The 18,875-nt window shown below is 46.7% G+C and overlaps 2 protein-coding genes across 26 annotated transcripts; one reads left to right on the plus strand and one right to left on the minus strand.

Annotated features, from left to right (window-relative positions):
* Positions 1-4,472: 4,472 nt before the first annotated feature.
* LOC125537501 (uncharacterized) lies at positions 4,473-6,552 on the plus strand. 25 transcript variants are annotated; one of them, XM_048700813.2, is made up of 3 exons: positions 4,473-5,064; positions 6,004-6,117; positions 6,195-6,552. In XM_048700813.2, exons 1-3 carry the CDS (start codon positions 4,710-4,712, stop codon positions 6,302-6,304), a joined length of 579 nt encoding a protein of 192 aa, XP_048556770.2. In that variant the 5' UTR covers positions 4,473-4,709; the 3' UTR covers positions 6,305-6,552. The 25 variants fall into 25 exon arrangements, 8 of the variants coding, with proteins under 8 accessions (XP_048556770.2, XP_048556771.2, XP_048556774.2 ...); XM_048700814.2 differs by having other exon boundaries at positions 6,203-6,552; XM_048700817.2 differs by having other exon boundaries at positions 6,004-6,111; positions 6,203-6,552.
* A 357-nt stretch (positions 6,553-6,909) lies between these two features.
* LOC125537499 (peroxidase 51) lies at positions 6,910-18,656 on the minus strand. The gene is made up of 4 exons (XM_048700810.2): positions 18,284-18,656; positions 18,000-18,200; positions 17,733-17,898; positions 6,910-7,408 (listed from the first exon to the last, which is right to left on the minus strand). Exons 1-4 carry the CDS (start codon positions 18,491-18,493, stop codon positions 7,014-7,016), a joined length of 972 nt encoding a protein of 323 aa, XP_048556767.1. The 5' UTR covers positions 18,494-18,656; the 3' UTR covers positions 6,910-7,013.
* Positions 18,657-18,875: the final 219 nt, after the last annotated feature.

The following is an 18,875-nucleotide window of genomic DNA, read 5'->3' on the forward strand; positions in this document are numbered from 1 at the left end:
TGTATGTATTGAGTAACACAAGTGGTAGCATCTTGATAAATCAAGTTAATTTATTCTGATGAATCTCAACGACATGGTTTTGAGTGTGGTTAATCATTCTGCTAAGCTAAGCATATTTTCAATGCCTTTATATAAAGCAATTATGAGAATGATAAGTGGAAGTAGCCATTAAATTCTATTTAGATGACTTCCATAAGAAGGCTATTACATCAAATTCAGTCATTGATATGGCTTTGTTGGGATCAAGTAAAGAGCCAATATCATATATCATATCATGGTCAAATCTTGATTTTCCTGATGGAATTGTCCAAGATTTATTGTGAACTTGAGATATAATTTAATATTCCTCATATCGACCATATACGTTTTGTTGGTGTGATATATCCACATTGAACTTCTCATATATGCTTTGGATATATGTAGACTGATATGTATTCTTGAGAGAATGCTCAAGTTATAAACTTAAGCTAAATTTGGTTTAATCCAAATTTTTCGTCTTGAGATGATTTTGTGTGTGTTTAGGTCTTGTATAGACATTGATGATGAAGTCATTGATATACACTAAGTGATATAAGGAAATCAAATTTGGGATTCCCTTATTAACACATAAGCAATCATCATTCTTTGAGTACTCTTTTTGAAGAAGGAACTCATTTAGTCGGTAGTACCATATGATTTCCGACTATTTCAAGCCAAAGAGTGACTTATAAAGTTTTACACAAAACTTGTTACGATTTGCTTTTGGATTCGGGAGTATAAGCCCTTCAGGGACTTGAATAGAGATTTCCGAAATGAGTGACTCATATGAGTATGTAGCCACTTCATCCATCAACTGCATGGATATTATTATTATTATTGCCAATGATATTTAGTATCGAAACATAATTCCACTCATACCAAGAGGGTATGTTACATCATAATCGATGTCGGGTCTCTGCGTGAACCCTTTTGCTACAAGCCTCGCTTTCTCACCACCTCATTGACTTTGTCTATGAATGAGAAGTTTTTAGTATTCCATATGGAAGATACTTATGGGGAGTAGGTATTACTGTGGTAAATACTATTCATTTGTAGAGCGAGTGCTATTCTTCATTACTTGCTTCCTTTTATGTGAACCAATATGAGTGCAAGAGGCACTCTACCATGGATTTTGGTTCGGGGCCCAAAAGGTTTAGCAATTTGAGAAGAAATATATGTCGACAAGTGTAGTCTTTAGTTTATACGATTCTGATGGAATGATTGAAGTTTGTGGATAGTATATTTATTCCTTTTTAATTCCTTGTGATTTCCTATAACAAATGGAGTCAAGGCGTTTTGATGTCCCGGCACCAAAACATTTGTGCACATTTATGTCGGGCTTTGGATGATGAGCATCCAGTGAGGTGTCTTTCAACTTGATGTTGAATTACATTTACTGGTTAAGGTTTTGATTTTCTCTGTTTCCGCGGAAGCATATGAGAAGTTATATCTCGTGTTGTCAGATTTTCTCCCCCTCTTGCTCTCATTTTGGGAGAAGAGTGGTTTATCAGGTACCTCCACTCTTTCTAACACTTTACTGCAGGAATATAGAATTTAGTGACACCTTGTCATCAGTAAATGTATGTGGCAAATTTGTAATGTGTTGCAAATATATGATTCTCTAAACTTCTAGTTTAGATTCTTTGAGTACGTGGATATAAGGATTGAATGTCAATAACATTTCTAATTTATTTCTCGGCATTCTTTATGGTACTTATCTCCCCCTAATGCCGGAAAATATCTTTATTGCTGATGCAATCAGCATACAGGCTATGAATAATTTTGATTAACGGATAAATTGTTATTCCTCACAAGATCCCTAATTTTCTGTGAGTGTCCATTGATGTACGCTGGAGTGGTGATATTGGTATGTAACCGAATTATCGCAGATGGGAAATACTTTGTTGATTTCCACGTACTTACTACAAGGGGAAAGTAGTATGATATGCAGTTGGTATGAGTTAGATCATACTTACGGTGTGTAAGGCCGTATGTGTCCAGCAAGAGGCTGGTAAATTTACAATTCTTTAAAAGTGGTCATGTAATTCATTTAACTCTCTTTGATAAGAAATTTAGCTAAACAATTCTGGGTATGCACATAAAGTACCTAATACAAAAAAATTCTCATTGAATTAGTTCAACAACACTGTTCATTCGAATGGGTTTATAGATCATGTTTTCAGGAGAATTTGCTCCTACTTTGATAAGTTGAGTAATTTATTTAGTAAGATCATGCATGCTTGTGTGTGATAAGAGACACACTTAAAAACATTTTATGAATGTGTATATGAGTATCATGAAGTATCTAAATTACCCCAGATAATGGTTAAGCAATCCACACATATCTTTTGAATGTGTTCAAGGAAGAATAAGTGTCTTGCTTAGAATTTTAAGGTGAGAGTGCCTTAAAACTTATTTCCCCTATGGCACATGCGGTGCACATAAAATCTGATGATTTGGGAAAATTTGTAACTTGATAAGTTGTGACCAACAGAATTGTCAATAATTTTCTAATCATCCCCAAACCAGGATGGTTAAGGCTACCAAGCCAAATATTTAATATATTAAGATCTAGAAAATTACTGTGTACGCAACAATATTGAGTATTACTTGATTCATACATTCAAAATTTATCGAATATCATGTCTGAGAAATAAGATATTGAACATCGCACTACTTGTAGTACAACAAGTATAGGCTAATAAAATTTTGGGATAATTAAGAGATTACATGAGGTCTCCAGTATTATTGAAAATTTCATTACACAAACATATCATCATTGCAAAGGAATTTACCATCCTTTTATTGCACTAGATTTTGGTTCTCTCCTTCTGATGAAGATTTGAGAACAATCCAATGAACTTATTTTCCTTTTCAATAAATTTGCAGTGTGGTTTGACCATAGCTTTGAGGGTTTGGTAATCATAGGTGTGATGTTTGTATAACCACACATTTGACAAACTTGAGAGTTGTCTTTGTGATCGTTTGAAAACGATTTATTCCCTATTAAGAGGTAATTCCGTCTTCAGTTGTCTTTGAAGTCCTCATACTAGCAAGAATTACAAATAATGGGTTGGAACCCGTTGGGTGAATATGATGATTTTAAGAAATTCCATGTTTCTCCATCATGGAAAAATGATAATACCATCATATGAGGATGTAAAGGGTATTAAGGGGTTTTCAACCGGATTACATATGAAAATATTTGATCATGGGATCTCAACTTGAAGTTGATTAAATGACAGAATTGTGAGCTGCGATAGACTTGAGGTCTTGAAAAACGAATGGGTGATCATTCGCGATGTGCTCATGGCAACATGTTTCTCTTAAGTGAAACATTCGAGATGAATAAATATTCATCCATTATGTACTTAGTTTGAGAACTAAGTGAAGTTGGTGACACATAAAATGCATATGAGCGTTGCAACTTTAGAGTCACCGCCAGAAACATAGACGTTGCATGTTTAACATTAGTTTAGTCACTATGAAAGTATAACCACAATGTGATGTGGACATTGCGAAAATGTTGAGACACTCAATCGGTACCATAAATTATGGGATCCATCTTGATGGATGGACGACACCATAATTATAAATAGTGACATACGCTCCATTGCCATGTATTTTACTTATGTAATAGAAGGTAATTACCAGGATATGACAATACTTGCGTAATATTCTATGACTTTTTCAAGCAAAGTGAGGCTTAATTAACTAATATTCATGAAAAATATATGTTATTTCAGCATGTAGTGTTCATGCATGGATACCTTTTACTATGAGAGTAAATATCTTCTTTTTAGTGAACAACAACAATTGCTTCAGAGGAGCAAATTTTTATGATAGCTGATGCTATATACTCATATGTGTAGACCTCAATTTATATAGGATAACATTTTGAAGATAGTCACCGGATGTGGTGTAGATCTCGCAGTAATAGAAAACATAGTCTGACTTTTGTCAGTAGATGTTCATAATTCTATTACCTTATGTTATGCTAAATATATGAAATCACTTTGAAGGTAATCATCTATCAAAGTGACACGATGTAGACCTTACAGTAATAGTGGATAGTCTGCAAAATTTGCAGTAGATGCCAGTATTACCTTATGATATCTTGAGGTAGTCACATCTAATATTAATATTTGGAATAGCACTTTGAAGGTAGTCATATTGTTAAAGTGACAAGATGTAGACCTCACAATAGTGATGGATAATCTGCAAATGATGCAGTAGATGTCACCAATACCTTGTGGTTCACAAATAAAATTTGAAGATAGTCTCATACTATAATTTTGTAGTATGAGTTTACATCAACATTTGCAAGAAAAATATATTTCAATTGCCAAAATAGAGTTGTTGTACATAGTTACGTGTTATAGAGATTGCATGAGGGAAGAAGATTGAACACCTTACAACTTTTTTAATATACTTTACAGCAAGTACATAGATTAAAATGCAGACCAAACAAAGTCTGTAGACTTAAAACTGCAACCGCAAGTGTTAGAGACTGAATGACAATTTCAGAAATCTGGGTACTAAAATATGCGGTTTAGTAAATCCCAGTTAAGTCTTACTGGATCTGAAACTGCAGGGGCAAGATATGATTATCTCTAAGTACAGGGTTGAATTGAATAAATTCCAAAGAAGATAAGATCCCCAATTTCTTATCCCATGCGAGCGTCGTGGCCATGGTAACTGTTGCCGCTGTGCAGTGCGGGCAGACCGATGGTTGCGCCGCCGCGTTTTGCGCCTCGTGGGCTGCCTCTGCCCGGGCTGAGGACCGTGCTGCCGCACGCCGGCCGATGGCCGCCGCCGCGGAGCCGCGAGACACCGTGTTTGCTGCCGGGCGTTGCCATGCCGGGCACCGGCCGTTGGCCGCTGCCGCCGCTGTGCGTTACGCGCCTGGCCGCCTCATCGAAAAAGATGCAGGCCCGGAGTGCATCCTCCGCCACGCCGGGGCCGTGGTCCACGGCCGCCTCGGGGTGCAGCGCTGGGAGCAGCCGGGCCGAAGGATGTCGCCGCTCCGCGAGGAGCCTAGCCGAGGTAAACGTCGACCGGGCCATGGGTTGCTGACGAAGTTTGCTTTGGACGGCATTAAAAACGATGCACCAGAGGTTAGTATAACGAAATCGGAATTGAATCACCTGATTGATGTATGATGCAGAGTTGGTCTTTGCATTATTGTCGTTTTGTACGAGATGTGTCACAGGGATCTTGTATGTTTTCTTCTGATCCCCTTGCCGTTCTGCTGTTCTTGACCTTTCTCTGAATTTTGTGCTTTCTTTCTCTTTGCATCTGGTTTCTTCCCTGATCGAGAGACTCGCAGCGCCTGCGCCTGTGCCGCGAACGCCTCGGGCTGATGCGGGAGGTCGAGGCCACGCGACCACGCGCCGTCTGGAGACCTGCGCCGCCATGCCGCTCTGCAGGGTGAGGCGTGCTCACACCACGCGCCGGAGGGCGTGGGCTGCCGCCGGGGACAACGAGATGCGTCAAGGAACGCTGGGCATTCGGTCGTGTCGGAGAAACCTTGCCGCCTCTCGGGCATCAAGGACGTCGCCGGTGACGGATTGATGTGGGTGGCCTAATCGCTCGCTCCAGGTTAGGGCAAAGTGCTGATAACGTGTAAAGAAGAAAAAGAGAAAGAGGAACGAATGGATTGAACAGTAACTGCATTGACTGAAGAATAGGGTATTTATACCCATGTACAGAGGCGGTAATTACATAGTCGCGGTTGCTAAACTAAACAACCGACCTAAGCATTGATTATTAGGATTTAATTAATCCTTAACAGTTGGATCGAAGGGAGTAGGATTTTTGTATTTTTCTTATTCCTGTGAATTAAACATGAAAGTTTATAGAATCCCTCCGTTTGTACATGCATTCCTATCATATTTATGTGTTTTTTATTCCTAGGTTTTTAGAATTCTGCAAATCAAATCAGCCCATACAAAACTGATTTTCCTCTTCTTCTTTTCTGTATAGATATTTCCGAGCTGATTCGTGCGCGCGTGCGTCTGCGGGTGCTTGTTGCAGGTAGCTTGAAAGGACCCCCTAGTCGGTCACGCACTCGGCCGCCATTTCAGCCTGAAGGTACAGGTGGACACGCAGCCCCCACTCTGAACTTTTTACAACATGAAACAAGAATTATTAGCCACTAAATGAGCCGCTTGTAGTGCCAAAGCCACTGATTCAGGCCAGAGATGGATGGACACCTGGATCAACGCATGCCCGCCCTATCAGGTCCGGTGTGTTGTTGACGTCGATCGGTCGGCGGCGGCCTTGATGGCCTAACCAAATTGGCGACTGTTTATTGGGGCATCCACTCCATCTCCACCGGAGGCAGCAAAAACGACATGCCTCTTCAGATTGTGATCATGAGCAAAAGCTTTTTTAAGTGGATGTCAAACGCGCAGGATTTCATATAAAATTAGTTGTCTTTGTCTGAAAATTTCAGAGTGCGTGTGCGTCTCTAGCTAAGCTTGGACCATACGTGTTCGTGGAGAAGAAATATCTGGTTCTGTTTGATGCTCTGATCAAGTGATTATTCTCGGTTTGCTCCTTTTGTGTCCAGGGAGACACTGTATCTGCAGAACAGCACGTTGTCCAAATGCGTGCAGTATATTCTACGATTGTTTCTGGATTCTTTTTCCTGATAGTCTATTAGCTTGACTGACAGCAGGCAACCAAAACGCGTTATGTTGAGTTTTCTTATATCAGGAAAATAACGATAATACAATAGTACTTCTTTATTTTGGTGAGGCACACGACAAGCCGTGGCACCAAGTTTGTGCAAACAACCTTCTCCTCTCTGTTGACTGAAACTTTCATATCCCAAACTGAATCATTATAAGAACAACCTGTCGATTACCAACTGAACGGGCACCATCATAAACAATTAGGATACATTTCCCTTGAATAACAATTTTTATACGTAGTACATACTGGTATTTCTCATTCCTTTGTGGACAATGGCAAAGCACTAGCAGTTGAAATCAGTTGAAGGCTGCACAGTCGTGGCGTATGTTCCCCTGGGACGCATCGGTCTTGACTCCCACGCGGCCCAGCTTTGTTATGGCCGCCACGAAGGCCCGGTCGAACGCGGCACCGCTCCGGGCCCACGCGTCAACGGTGGGCCTGGACCTCGAGTCAGTGAACAGTAGCTGGTCCGAGCTCAGTAGGCCCATTCCCCCTTGAAGATTCTTGAAGTACTGGTTGTCAAATGCCCGCGGCGTCACTGTGTCCATGGGCACGGCGGTCCGTGGGTCCACGTTGGGTGGGCACCACGCCTGCAGCTGTGCTGCGAACCGCGGGCTCAGCGTCGGGTCGGTTGTCGGCCGCAGTCGCCCGGCGAACGTGCGGCAGTGAGCCAGCCCCACCGTGTGCCCTCCTTCATGCACCGCAAGTCAAAAAGAAAGGATAACATCAGAATTTGGATATGTTCCGTTTCTATATTATTATTATTATTTTGGATTCATCCGTGTCATGACACCATATGATAGTTCAACGGTTAACATTAAATGATGTACATGAACCGGTTCAAAAAAAAAAATGATGTACATGAAACACGGTGTCCTTTGCTTCTAAGAAGGTGAATGAGAGCTTGTGAAGAAATCTTTAATTAGTTGGAAGAAAATCTTTCATAACCAACATGCAACTAAGGGAGCATCAGTAATAGTAGACATGGGATCTTAAAAAAAAGTAAAGTAGACCATGTATTTTTTTTACTCTAAACTTATATGTGAAGCCTGATTTTATGCAATCCAATCGAGCATGAGCTCAGTTTGTGGTTGTCGAAAATATCAATTCAATAAAAATAATAATAATAATAATAATAATTCCTAGAGGATGAACACAAGAGTGGAAGAAAAGTTGGTCAGCCAATCGGTAAAATAGACACCAATTGTTTTGACAAACAAAATCTCCACAAGGATAATATACACTTTTCCTCCTATATACACTTGGCTCACATTTTTACGAGACTTATATTGAGCGCACGTAATCCCATAAGCTATCGTATCTAGGAACATTTTACTTTTCAATGATTTTGAATGGACAAAAATTGTACCTACTACAATGATTCAGAAAATAGACAGAATACATGTATATATGTATGTGTGTATGTACATAAGTATGTATGGGATGAAGTATATATGTTTAATTTTTCTTTGCAAAACTTGATTATGTGCAAAAATATAAGTAAGCATGCTATACTTTGTTTTACATAACGTGAAGCATAAATGATTAGATTATTGTACCAAACTTTATGCACACAAGTCTCGTGCAGTATCCTACATATCCGATATTTCGACAAACATGCATATCCAATATTTCTATTTTTTTTTTTACAAAAGTAAGTTTCGCATTAACGCACGTTAAACTGCTCTAGGATATGGGAGCATGAGGGGTCAAGTGTGTCTAAAAATAATACATGTAATTTAATAGTTTAGGAGAAATCATAATCCATCATCATGCAAATGCAACCTTAACTAGTTCTTAGCCGACTAATGTTATCAAAACTAGGAAGTAAAATGAGAAATTGGCAAGTCAGCTCAAAGAGAACTACGTCTAACACCACCATTCATCACGATTTTATGTGGGAGATGAAGCTAAATGGACCGGGTTATAAAATCCCGACGCTAAAATCTCAAGCTCGGGCATGACCAATCAGAATTCACCGCAGATGGATCCCCTCCCTCCCTCCTCCCTCGCCTCCTCCTCCCCCTCTTCCCCTCCTTGCCCTAGCCGTCCCGCTCCCCGCCCTGACCCGCTGGCCGGTGCCCGGTCATCCCCCTCTCCGCTTGCAGGTGCTCTCTCTCTCCCCTCCCCTGGCTCCCCGCGGGTGGGGTTCTTCCATCTGTCTTCACCGCTGCCGGTGCTCGGATCTCGTTTCTGGGCCCTTGCGTCTGATGAGGAGGATTCGCGGTCGTCGGTCCCTTCCCCATGTGGTCCCGTGCCTTGTGCTGGGGGGGTGGTGGTGCCTTCCGCCGCTCCTCGTCCCCGCAAGTTCGCTCCTGGTGGCCGGGGCCGGTCGGTGGCCGCGTCCTCGTCGGTCGATGGCTGGATTCGGATCTCTCGGCGGCGGTGTAAGTCTGGTAAGTTTGCTGTTGCGTCACCTGATCTCGTTGTCCTGGGCAGTGCGCCTGATGGGGAGCTTGGTGGCCTCCCACCCCCCTCTCCTGCAGCCTCTGCGGCGGCCTCGTCGCCGGTGGCGGCGACGACGGGGTCGCTGGTGGCTTCGTGTAACCTAGATCTCGATTTCTCCGCGGTGGCCATCGGGCCGCGGGACGTCCCCTCGGGTGGGCTTGATGGGCCTTGCAGTTTGCCGTTGCCCAGTGGGCCTGCCTCTCCTCCCCCTCTTTCGTCGGTGGCAGATTTCCCCCCTCTGGTCCCGTCCGGCCCAGTTGGGCCCATCGTCCGGGTTCCTGTTCCTCAACCTTCTTTGGCCCATGTGGCGAGTCGGGCCCAGGTGGGCACGGCTCGGACGGGCTATTTATGGATCCCCCGCGGCTCTTCCTCCCCTTTGCTAGGGTTTCCGGCTTCCGCTTCCGATCTGCGCCGTCACCGTCTTCCCATTCGTCGCCTCATTAGATCCTCCCCACCTCCACCCCTCCTCCTTCCTTTTGCTGTGGTGCTATCCATGGACAAGTCGCGGGGCTCTTTCTGCGAGGCGCTCTCGGGCTGCAAGCGACGCCGTGAGGACTCCCCTTCCTCCGCGGTGGATCTGGAGCTCGAGGCTTCGCTCCGTTCCAAGTTGGAGGCCGAACAGGCGGCGCGCGAGCAGGTGGCTCGTGACTGCGAGGCTCGGGCTTCGGGTCCGGAGTGGTCGCAGCGCTCGGAGAGGGTTGGTGTGCCCGGATACGGCCCGCAGGGCTCTGGATCTGGCCATTCTCTCTCTCCGGTGCTGGACCCGTGGGAGGCGGCGGTGGCCTCTGGCGGTGGTGTTTCTTCGTCTTCTGCCTCCCTTCCTACTCCGGGAGTGGGCCGCGGTCCATCTGCTCCGTCGCGCCCTCCTCCTCCTCGCTCGGTTGGGGTTGGTGCTGGTGCTCGTCCACCGCCTCGGTCCTTCGCGGGGCCAGCGCGTCGGCCGCCCGGTCCGGCCTCTGGGGCGCCCCCTTTTCTGGGGATGGGGGATGGGATCCTTCCTCCTCCTCCGTCGCTTCTGCAATCCCGCCCGTCCTCTGCTTCCCATAACAACCCCTCGGCGCTCACCTGCTTCGCTTGTCACAGGCCTGGCCATTTCCAGTCTCGCTGCACCAACCCTCCTTTTTGCCTGATCTGTCGCTCTGATGGTCACCTCACGGTCAACTGCATGGCTAGGCAGAAACCTCCCGCGGTCATCCAGTTCGGCTCGGGCCTCCCCGGTTGCGCCTTTTTCGCTTTCGACGGTGACCTGCCTGTCCGGGAGGTGGCACCTGCTCTGTCTAATGCTGCGATTGTTACGGTCAAGGATCAAAAGATTTCGCCCCAAATTCTTCTGGAAGGGCTTCGCATTTGGGATGAGGCTGGATGGGATTGGCAAGTTGTGCAGATATCTGAATTTGAGTTCTCTGTGGTATTTCCCTCCAAAGAATGTTTGCAGATGATTGCCTCATGCACTAGCTTCACCTTGCCCCTCAGTCAATTGGTGGTTTCTGTTAAAGCGGCTTCTTGCAGTGGTACGGCAGTTGGTCCTCTCTCTCAAGTCTGGGTTTTGATTGACGATTTGCCTGCTGGTCTCCGTTCGTCTGCTTTTCTCATGTCTTTCGGGGTTCTGATTGGGAAGCCCATCGAGGTGGATGAAGACTCTCTGAACAAGGTTGGCCCTGCTAGGATGAAGGTTTGGTGTGTGGATCCTGAACGGGTTCATGGCTCGATTGATATCTTCCCTTCTCCCAATGGTATTAAGCTTCGGGTGCGGGTGGAGGGGGCGGCTGCTTTTCAGACTCCACCTCCCCCTCCTCCCCCTTCTAACCCTTCGGACAAGCATGATAAGGAGGGGGACGGATCTCTGGGTGGCCCTAATTAGAGCCATGGGTGTAACCTCCGCGTCACCCAATCTGAATGGGATGGTTTGGCAGATTCTGAACGTGAGTTGTTTCAATCCCAAGCTCCCTCTGGTGTTGCTCCTCGTGATGATTCGGTGATCCCGTCTGCTGCTCCCAATGTCCCTGCTGCTGGTGCTGATATGTCGAAGTTCCCGCCCTGCTCTGCTACCCCCGTTTCTGGTGCTTGCTCCAATCTTCCTGTCCGCCCGCTCTCCCCCACTCGATCGGGAATTGAAGATCTTCCGGCCTCCCCGGCTCGCGATGTGGTGGAATCCCAGTCCTCCGAAAGAAGAAATCCCCAGTGCGCAAATTCTCGGCTAAGAGCCGGAACTCGTCGGGCTCGAAGCACTCCATGACGGGGGTTTGTCGGTGTCTTGATCAAGATTTGGGATCTATGTCCCGTTCGGGTCCCCATGTTGGCTCTCCTGCTGCGCGGTCGCCTGCGATTCGATCCCCTGTGTCCACGGCTCGCAAAGGAAGGCGGGTGGCGAATTTAGGTGTTTCTGTCCTGGAGCGGGCTGCGGCGAAGGATCTCCCTCCCCAGGTACATCTCCCGTTCCCTCTGTTGTTGCTTCTCCGGTTCGGTTGGTTCTACCTTCTCTTTCGGATGATCATCTTTTAAATATTATGTCGGATGTGGGGGTGGTGGTTGATTCGTCTGTTGGTTCTCCTAGTTCTCTTCTTGCTATTATTCGGGCTAACGAGATGGCTCAGACTGCCATTGCCAAAGCCAAAGAGGCAGTTGCCTCTCAGGTAGGGGCTTCTAGTAGTGGTCCGGTCATGGACGCGGGCGCTGGTAGTGGCCAGCCCCAATCCAACTTGTCTAAAAGGGGCACCAATAAGCATGCTAAACCCTGCGTGGCCCCTTGCAGGTCGAGCCTTCGAATCAAGAATCTTTCTTATAAATGAGGGCGTTATTCTGGAATATTAGGGGGTTCGGTGCTAGGGGGCGCCGTGACCAACTTAAAGATCTGGTTCATTCTAACTCTATTGACTTTGTGGGGCTGGTAGAAACCTTCAAGGAATCCTTCTCCCCTAATGACTTTTCTGCTATTGTGGGCATGGACAGATTTAATTGGAACTTTTTACCTGCTTCGAGGCACTCTGGCGGGATCTTGATAGGCTCCAATAAAGATATTTTTGATTTTGTTGCTTTTGATCATGGGATCTTTTGGGCCAGTGTTGTTCTCTCTCATAAAGCTCATAATACTCTTTGTGAGTTTATCGTCGTCTATGGGCCTGCGGACCATTCTTGGTCGCCTTTATTTCTTAATGAACTTTCGTTGAAGATCGATGCTTGTAATTTACCGATGGTTATCGTGGGAGACTTTAACCTTCTGCGATGCCCTAATGACAAAAGTAATGATAACTTCTCCTGGCCGCTGGCTAATGCCTTTAACGACTTCATTAGTGCCAATGCTATTCGTGAGCTGCCTCGGGGGGGAGCTCGTTATAGCTGGTCCAATCACCAGTCAATCCCTATTAGATCTGTGCTTGACAGAGTCTTCCTTTGTCCCAGGTGGGATTCCTTGTTCCCTAGGGCCTCTCTTTACGCCAAATGCATTATCGGTTCCGATCATACCCCCTTAATTCTTAACGATGGTTCCATTAGCCTCAGGCCTCCGGCTAGATTTCAATTTGACGCCTCCTGGTTGGCTGTGGATGGCTTTGTCGATATGGTTGCGGCGAAGATCTCCCTTTCTCTATCATCCAATGCTCGCTCCTTTGGGACTTTGGATGATTGGCATTCGTGTTCCTATAACCTACGTAAATTCCTCAGAGGTTGGTCTCGTAATCGTGCGGCGGAGGATCGTCGCACCAAATCTTTCCTCAAAGACCAGATCTTGTCACTGGATCGCGCGGCTGATTCTATTGGGCTCTCTGACGATGGTTGGGCGGTTTGTTATAATCTGGAGGCTCCCTTAATACAGTTACACCATCAGGCTGAGATTTATTGGCGTCAACGGGGTACTCTAAACTGGACTCTAAAAGGCGACTCCCCTACGGCGTATTTCTTTGCGATCGCGAACGGCAGGCGTAGACGATGTGGTATTAATAGCCTGCTCATTAATGGTGTGCGATCTTCGGAGCAGTCTGTTATTATGGCTCATGTGGTGGATTTCTTCTCTTCGTTGTTGGGGGCTAAACCTCCATCGGGCTTCTCCATTTCTCCCTCCCTTTGGAACTTAGGTCTTAAAATCTCACCCGAGGAGAATGCCTCTTTGATGATCCCTCTTTCTGATCAGGAAATTTGGGATGTTGTTAACACTGCCAATCCTAATGTTGCTTCTGGGCCAGACGGCTTCTCCATTCCTTTCTTTCGGAAATTCTGGCCCCAGTTGAAACAGCTGGTTTGTAATGTTATCCAGGGCTTCTGTCTTGGTACTGTCGATATCTCCCGCCTGAACTATGCAGTGATAACCCTGATCCCCAAGGTTAAGGGTGCTGATGTTATTTCCCAATTCCGACCTATTGCTTTGATTAACAACTTCGCCAAATTCCCGGCTAAAGGCTTTGCGAATCGTTTGTCGCCGGTTGCTCATAGAGTTATTAGTCCTTATCAATCTGCTTTCATCAAAGGGCGTTTCATCCTTGATGGTATCCTATCCCTTCATGAGATTGTTCACGGTCTTCACGCTCGGAGAGCTAAAGCGGTTATCCTTAAGCTAGACTTTGAGAAAGCCTATGACTCTGTTAGCTGGCCCTTCCTCAAGCAGGTCCTTCTTGCTAAAGGTTTCGACGGTGCTTATGTTCATCGTATCATGCAGTTGGTCTCGGGTGGCCATACTGCCGTTTCGGTTAATGGTTTTGTTAGCAATTTCTTCGCCAATGGTAGGGGCCTTCGCCAAGGGGATCCTGCTTCCCCTGTTCTTTTTAATTTTGTGGCCGACGCCTTCTCGTGCATGCTTTCCAGGGCGGTCCGTTGTGGGCACATTGCTCCTGTGGTCTCTCATTTACTTCCGGAGGGTGTTTCCCACTTGCAATATGCGGATGATACAATTATCTTGGTGGAGCTGGATGACACCTGCATTGCCAATCTTAAATTCATCGTGTTGTGTTTCGAAGCTGTTTCGGGTCTTAAGATTAATTTCGCTAAAAGTGAGGTCCTGGTGACGGGTGTGGATGAGGCGGAAGCCTTGCGGGTTGCCAGGCTTCTGAACTGTTCTTTGGGTTTCTTTCCCTTTAAATATCTAGGCCTTCCTATCTCTCCCGGCATGCTCCATGCTAAAGATTTCGCTCCGGCGGTCGCTAAAGTGGGGAACATGGTGCTCCCTTGGAGAGGCAGATATAATACCAATGCTGGCAAAGTTGCTCTAATTAACTCCTGCTTATCCTCTCTCCCCATGTTTCTTATGGGCTTCTATCTTCTTACGGATGGCGTGCATGCTGGCTTCGACAAACATAGGGGATCCTTCTACTGGAATTCCGCGGATAACAAACAGAAATATAGGCTGGTCAAGTGGCAGCATATGTGTAAGCCTAAAAACCGTGGGGGGTTAGGTATTATTAATACTCGGGTGATGAACATTTGTTTGCTTATCAAGTGGTGGTGGAAAATTTTAACTAGTGGGTCTGACTCGCTTTGGTTCTCGATTCTTAAGGCTAAATACTTCCCACATTCCAACCCGCTGTTTGCCACCGCGAGGCGCGGCTCTCAATTTTGGAAATCCCTTGTCAAAGTCAGACCTATTTTCCTGGAACATGTTAAATTTAATGTTGGTAATGGGATGGCAGTCCGCTTTTGGTTGGACTGGTGGTCGGGGGATGCCCCCCTCGCTGAGAGTTTTCTGGTTTTGTTCTCTTACTGTCCTAATCCGGGTATCTCCATCGCGGAGGTGGCGGCTAATAACTGGGATCTGGCCTTTCGTCGGGCCCTGTCTCCTGAAGAGTTGGAAGATTGGCAAAGTCTCTCTGCCCTCTTCCCTGTGCTCTCGGAGTCGGCCGATTCTGTAGTCTGGCCTCATTCGGCCTCAGGTAGATTTACGGTCAAGTCGCTTTATTCTAGACTTATTGGTGGTACTCCTTCGACCAGATTCTCTTGTGTTTGGAAGTCCAAAGTTCCTCCTAAGATTAAAGTTTTCCTTTGGCAAGCCTTTCGTGGTCGCCTGCCGGCTGCTGACCAGATTAAAAAGCGCAATGGGCCTGGCTCGGATTTCTGTCATCTATGTGGGGCCTTGGAGAACTCTGATCACATCTTTTTCAATTGCGTGCTGGCCAAGCTGGTTTGGTGCTGTGTCAGATCTTGGCTTCAGGTCTCTTGGAACCCCTCCTCTTTCTCCGATATTCGAACCCTAGCCAAAGCTTTGGTTGGGGTCACCAAGAGGGTGTTTTGGGTTGGCCTGGGTGCCTTATGTTGGGCTCTGTGGACCATTAGGAACAAATTTACTATTGAGCATATCTTCCCATCTAAGCCTGCTGACGTTCTTTTCAAATCATGTATATTATTGCAGCAGTGGAGATCATTGACTAAGGAGGTTGATCGGGATGCCCTGGACCTGCTCATCAACAAAATCCGGGCTTCGGCATCTCACATCTCCGGACGGGATCCTGTCGTCTAATCCTGGTGGTGCTGTTTGCGGAGTTTAGGTCTCACTCCTTTCCGGCCTGCACGCCGTGTATGGCAGTTGCCTGTATCCATCCTTTCTTGGCTACTCTTATATACTTTTCGTTCCGTGCGCTGTGTGCGTTCTCCTCGTTAACTGGTCTCTTTCCTGTTTGGTCTCGTGACGCTGCCATGTGGCTTTATTTATAAAGTCGGGCTCTGGCCTTTTCTCTAAAAAAAGCTCGGCCATGACCCGGCCCTAAAAGACAAAAGGTGGTGTTTTCTTATTTCTAAAAGTATCTTAAGAATAGAGAAATGCATTATTATCCTATATTTTTGTTCAGCTCTTATTTCTAGGTGTTATGTTTTTTCTTTTGGGGTGGCGCCTTCGGGCTGTAAAGTAGAGCCTTAGCCCGAACATCGTGCTTTGGGTCGGGCCGTTGTGTGGGACTGTTGATGCACATACCTAATCCATCCATCATCTCCCCAACGAGACATGCATGTTAATATTGATGCAGTTGTATGAAAGAATAAAAGGATGGGGTGTAGCTGCTACTATCCCTGGAGATGAGCAGGCAGGGCTACCCGGTAGCATTGTCTATGGTGTTTCCAAAGGGTGATGACCTAGAGATTCTATAAGCGATTGCATGTCAAGAAGTTGTATCATAGGCAAGCAATCTGAATTTGGTAAGGGTGGGTGTTGCTAGCAGCTGCTCGTTTGTGATTTCTAATCTTTATGGCAGGGGAAACGTGCACTATGGACAGATTATCCAAGTACGAGTGCAAGCGTTGGAGTTCTCTTCGATGGGGTTTCTCCATGAGAAGAGGGTAAACAATTGGGAAGGCCATGATCTGAACTCAGTACGCAATATCTCGTTAGAGGGAAGAAGACATGTCTCGCTCCCATATATGCTAGAAGGCGTTTGTGTACTTGCATGGTGTTGCCACACACCGACATGGCTCCACCACTCCATGTAGCATGTTAACTCAAGGGAGGCTACAATATAATCAAGTCTTAGCATTAGAAAAAGGGAAACGCTCCGCTTCAACCGGCCGATTTCCACACCATTATCCGCCGCCTCCTCCACGCGACATGTGTCTTGCGTGGGACCACCAACCACTACAACGGAAGGTTCCTGTTCCTCTCCAATATCTCCGCAAGCGAATGAATGAGGTCCCGAGCGCATGAGACTGCCGATGAGGTCTGGATGCAGGCAAAATTTTCTGCAACATTACCTATGTTGCAGAAGTTACAAAAAAAATGAAGACCAAATTTTTTTTCTGCAACATTATCTATGTTGCAAAAGTTTTTCCGCAACATCACTTATGTTGCGAAAAATGAAGCTCAAAAACATTTCTGCAAATTGACATATGTTGCAAATGTCTTCCGCAACACAACTTTTGTCACAAATATTTCTGCAACAAGATATCTGTTGCAAATGGGTTCTGCAACCTGTCTTTTGTTGCAAAACTAGAGGAAAAGCTATGTTGCTAGATTTGCCAGATCAGATGGCCCGCGACGCGGAAAGATCCGCCGGGCGACAGATAGCATGCCCCTTGGAAAAAATAGACAAACGTGATGTGGACCGTAGGATCTTCAATGGATGTCCTAGATTTTCTGAGAGAGTGGATGGATGTCTTTTATACAATACTGTTATTTAGGGAGGTTGTTGCGGAATCATCCAACTTGTCCCTGACAGCAAATCGCGAAAACATATTCTAGCAATCCTGTAGATGGACGGAGCAATCAATTAAGTTGATGATCCGTCGAAGTTTTTTTTGGAGGGATTGATCCATCAAAGATGTCATTGTAGGAAAGGGTCATGGGCCGGCAGCCAGGCACGTAGTTTTGTCTCGTCGCATTCGACGTCTTGTCCATTGATGAGGCTGGACTGGAGTTTGGCGGCTTTGCACACTCCCAACAGGGCAGGTAAACATGGTATGTCCGATTTGGAATTGTGTGCAAGCCTGGTTTACCTAGCTTTCACCGTCATCAGTGTCCCTATCCCAGCTTGATTTCAATGTGCAAGCAAAGCAAACGTACACAGAGCCCGTACGTACACGATCAGCAACGCGTAATTTGCCGCCTTATAATATTGTTTTTTTCGAAAGTATCATTATACTGGACTTAATTACGTACGTACCGGAGAGGGCGATCATGTCGGTCTGCGAGAGCCCGTTGGTGGCGAAGAGCGCCGTGAGCTGGTCGAGGCTGGACGTCGGCGGGGCCAGCTTGCCGGGGACGCTGCTCGCCGTCGAGCTCAGCCCGTCCAGCCGCCCCAGCTCCACCGCGTACGACGGCCCGCCGGCCTGCGCCAAACCGCGTACGTGCCTTGCGTTAACTAATTATAAATACTTGCGTGCGTACGTATGAGAATCAGCCGGAAGAGATCTATGCATGAACTTGTTACCAGTGCAATGGCGTCCCTGGTGGCCATGACTAGTATGTCGGCGCAGGAGACCCGGTTCCGGCACCGTGGCACGGCGTCGACGGCCGCCTTGGCCTTGATCACCGTGTCGAAGCCGTCGCCGGCCAGCGATAGGTTGGCAGTGCTGTCCTTCTCCGCCGTGTTGTTGGCCGTGGACGCGATCAGCACCGACGCGTCGCACCCCTACATGCACCCAAACGTTGAAGCGTAGCGTATGGCGGCATGGCTCTTCATGCGCGTACGTAGGGTGCATGTTTGCCTGTTACCTCGACGAAGCAGTCGTGGAAGAAGAGGTGCACGGTGGCGCCGACGGTGATGAAGGTCTGCTGGAACTTCTTGGCGACGGCGCCCCGGACGATGGCTTCGACGTCGGGGCACACGCCGGCGTAATGGTCCCGCCGGAGCTGCGCGGCGCACACGTTGGCGCTCGCGGCCAGTACCGCCAAAGCCAGGAGCGCCGCCACGGCCGGACTCATGTCGCCCGCCGTACTCTCTTAGCTCGGTAGATAGCGCGTGTTCGCCGCCGCCACAAATAATATGCGGACGCAGACGTACACGCAGTGGGGCGGCGCCGGGTGTTCGGTTTGTCTTGGTGGAGCGCAAGGCGACGCGACGACGGCAAGTTTGGTTTTGTGGTAGGGGCACCCAAGGATAAGGTCGCACAGAGAGGGCCACTAATGAATCGATCGGTGGTGGTCTCTCCATCGATTACGCTTATCGGTGTGCAGTGCAGGCAGCGAGTGTCCGTTGCCTTCGTGACAGTGATCTGACAACGATGCTACTCTTGAATATTCCGATGCCCATAAAATTAAGGGTATGTTTGGTTTTAATAAGTCACACTGACTTATAAGTCACACT

Source organism: Triticum urartu, chromosome 2A (assembly GCF_056163025.1).
Source record: "Triticum urartu cultivar PI428250 chromosome 2A, HENAU_Tu73, whole genome shotgun sequence".
Lineage (NCBI taxonomy): Eukaryota > Viridiplantae > Streptophyta > Magnoliopsida > Poales > Poaceae > Triticum > Triticum urartu.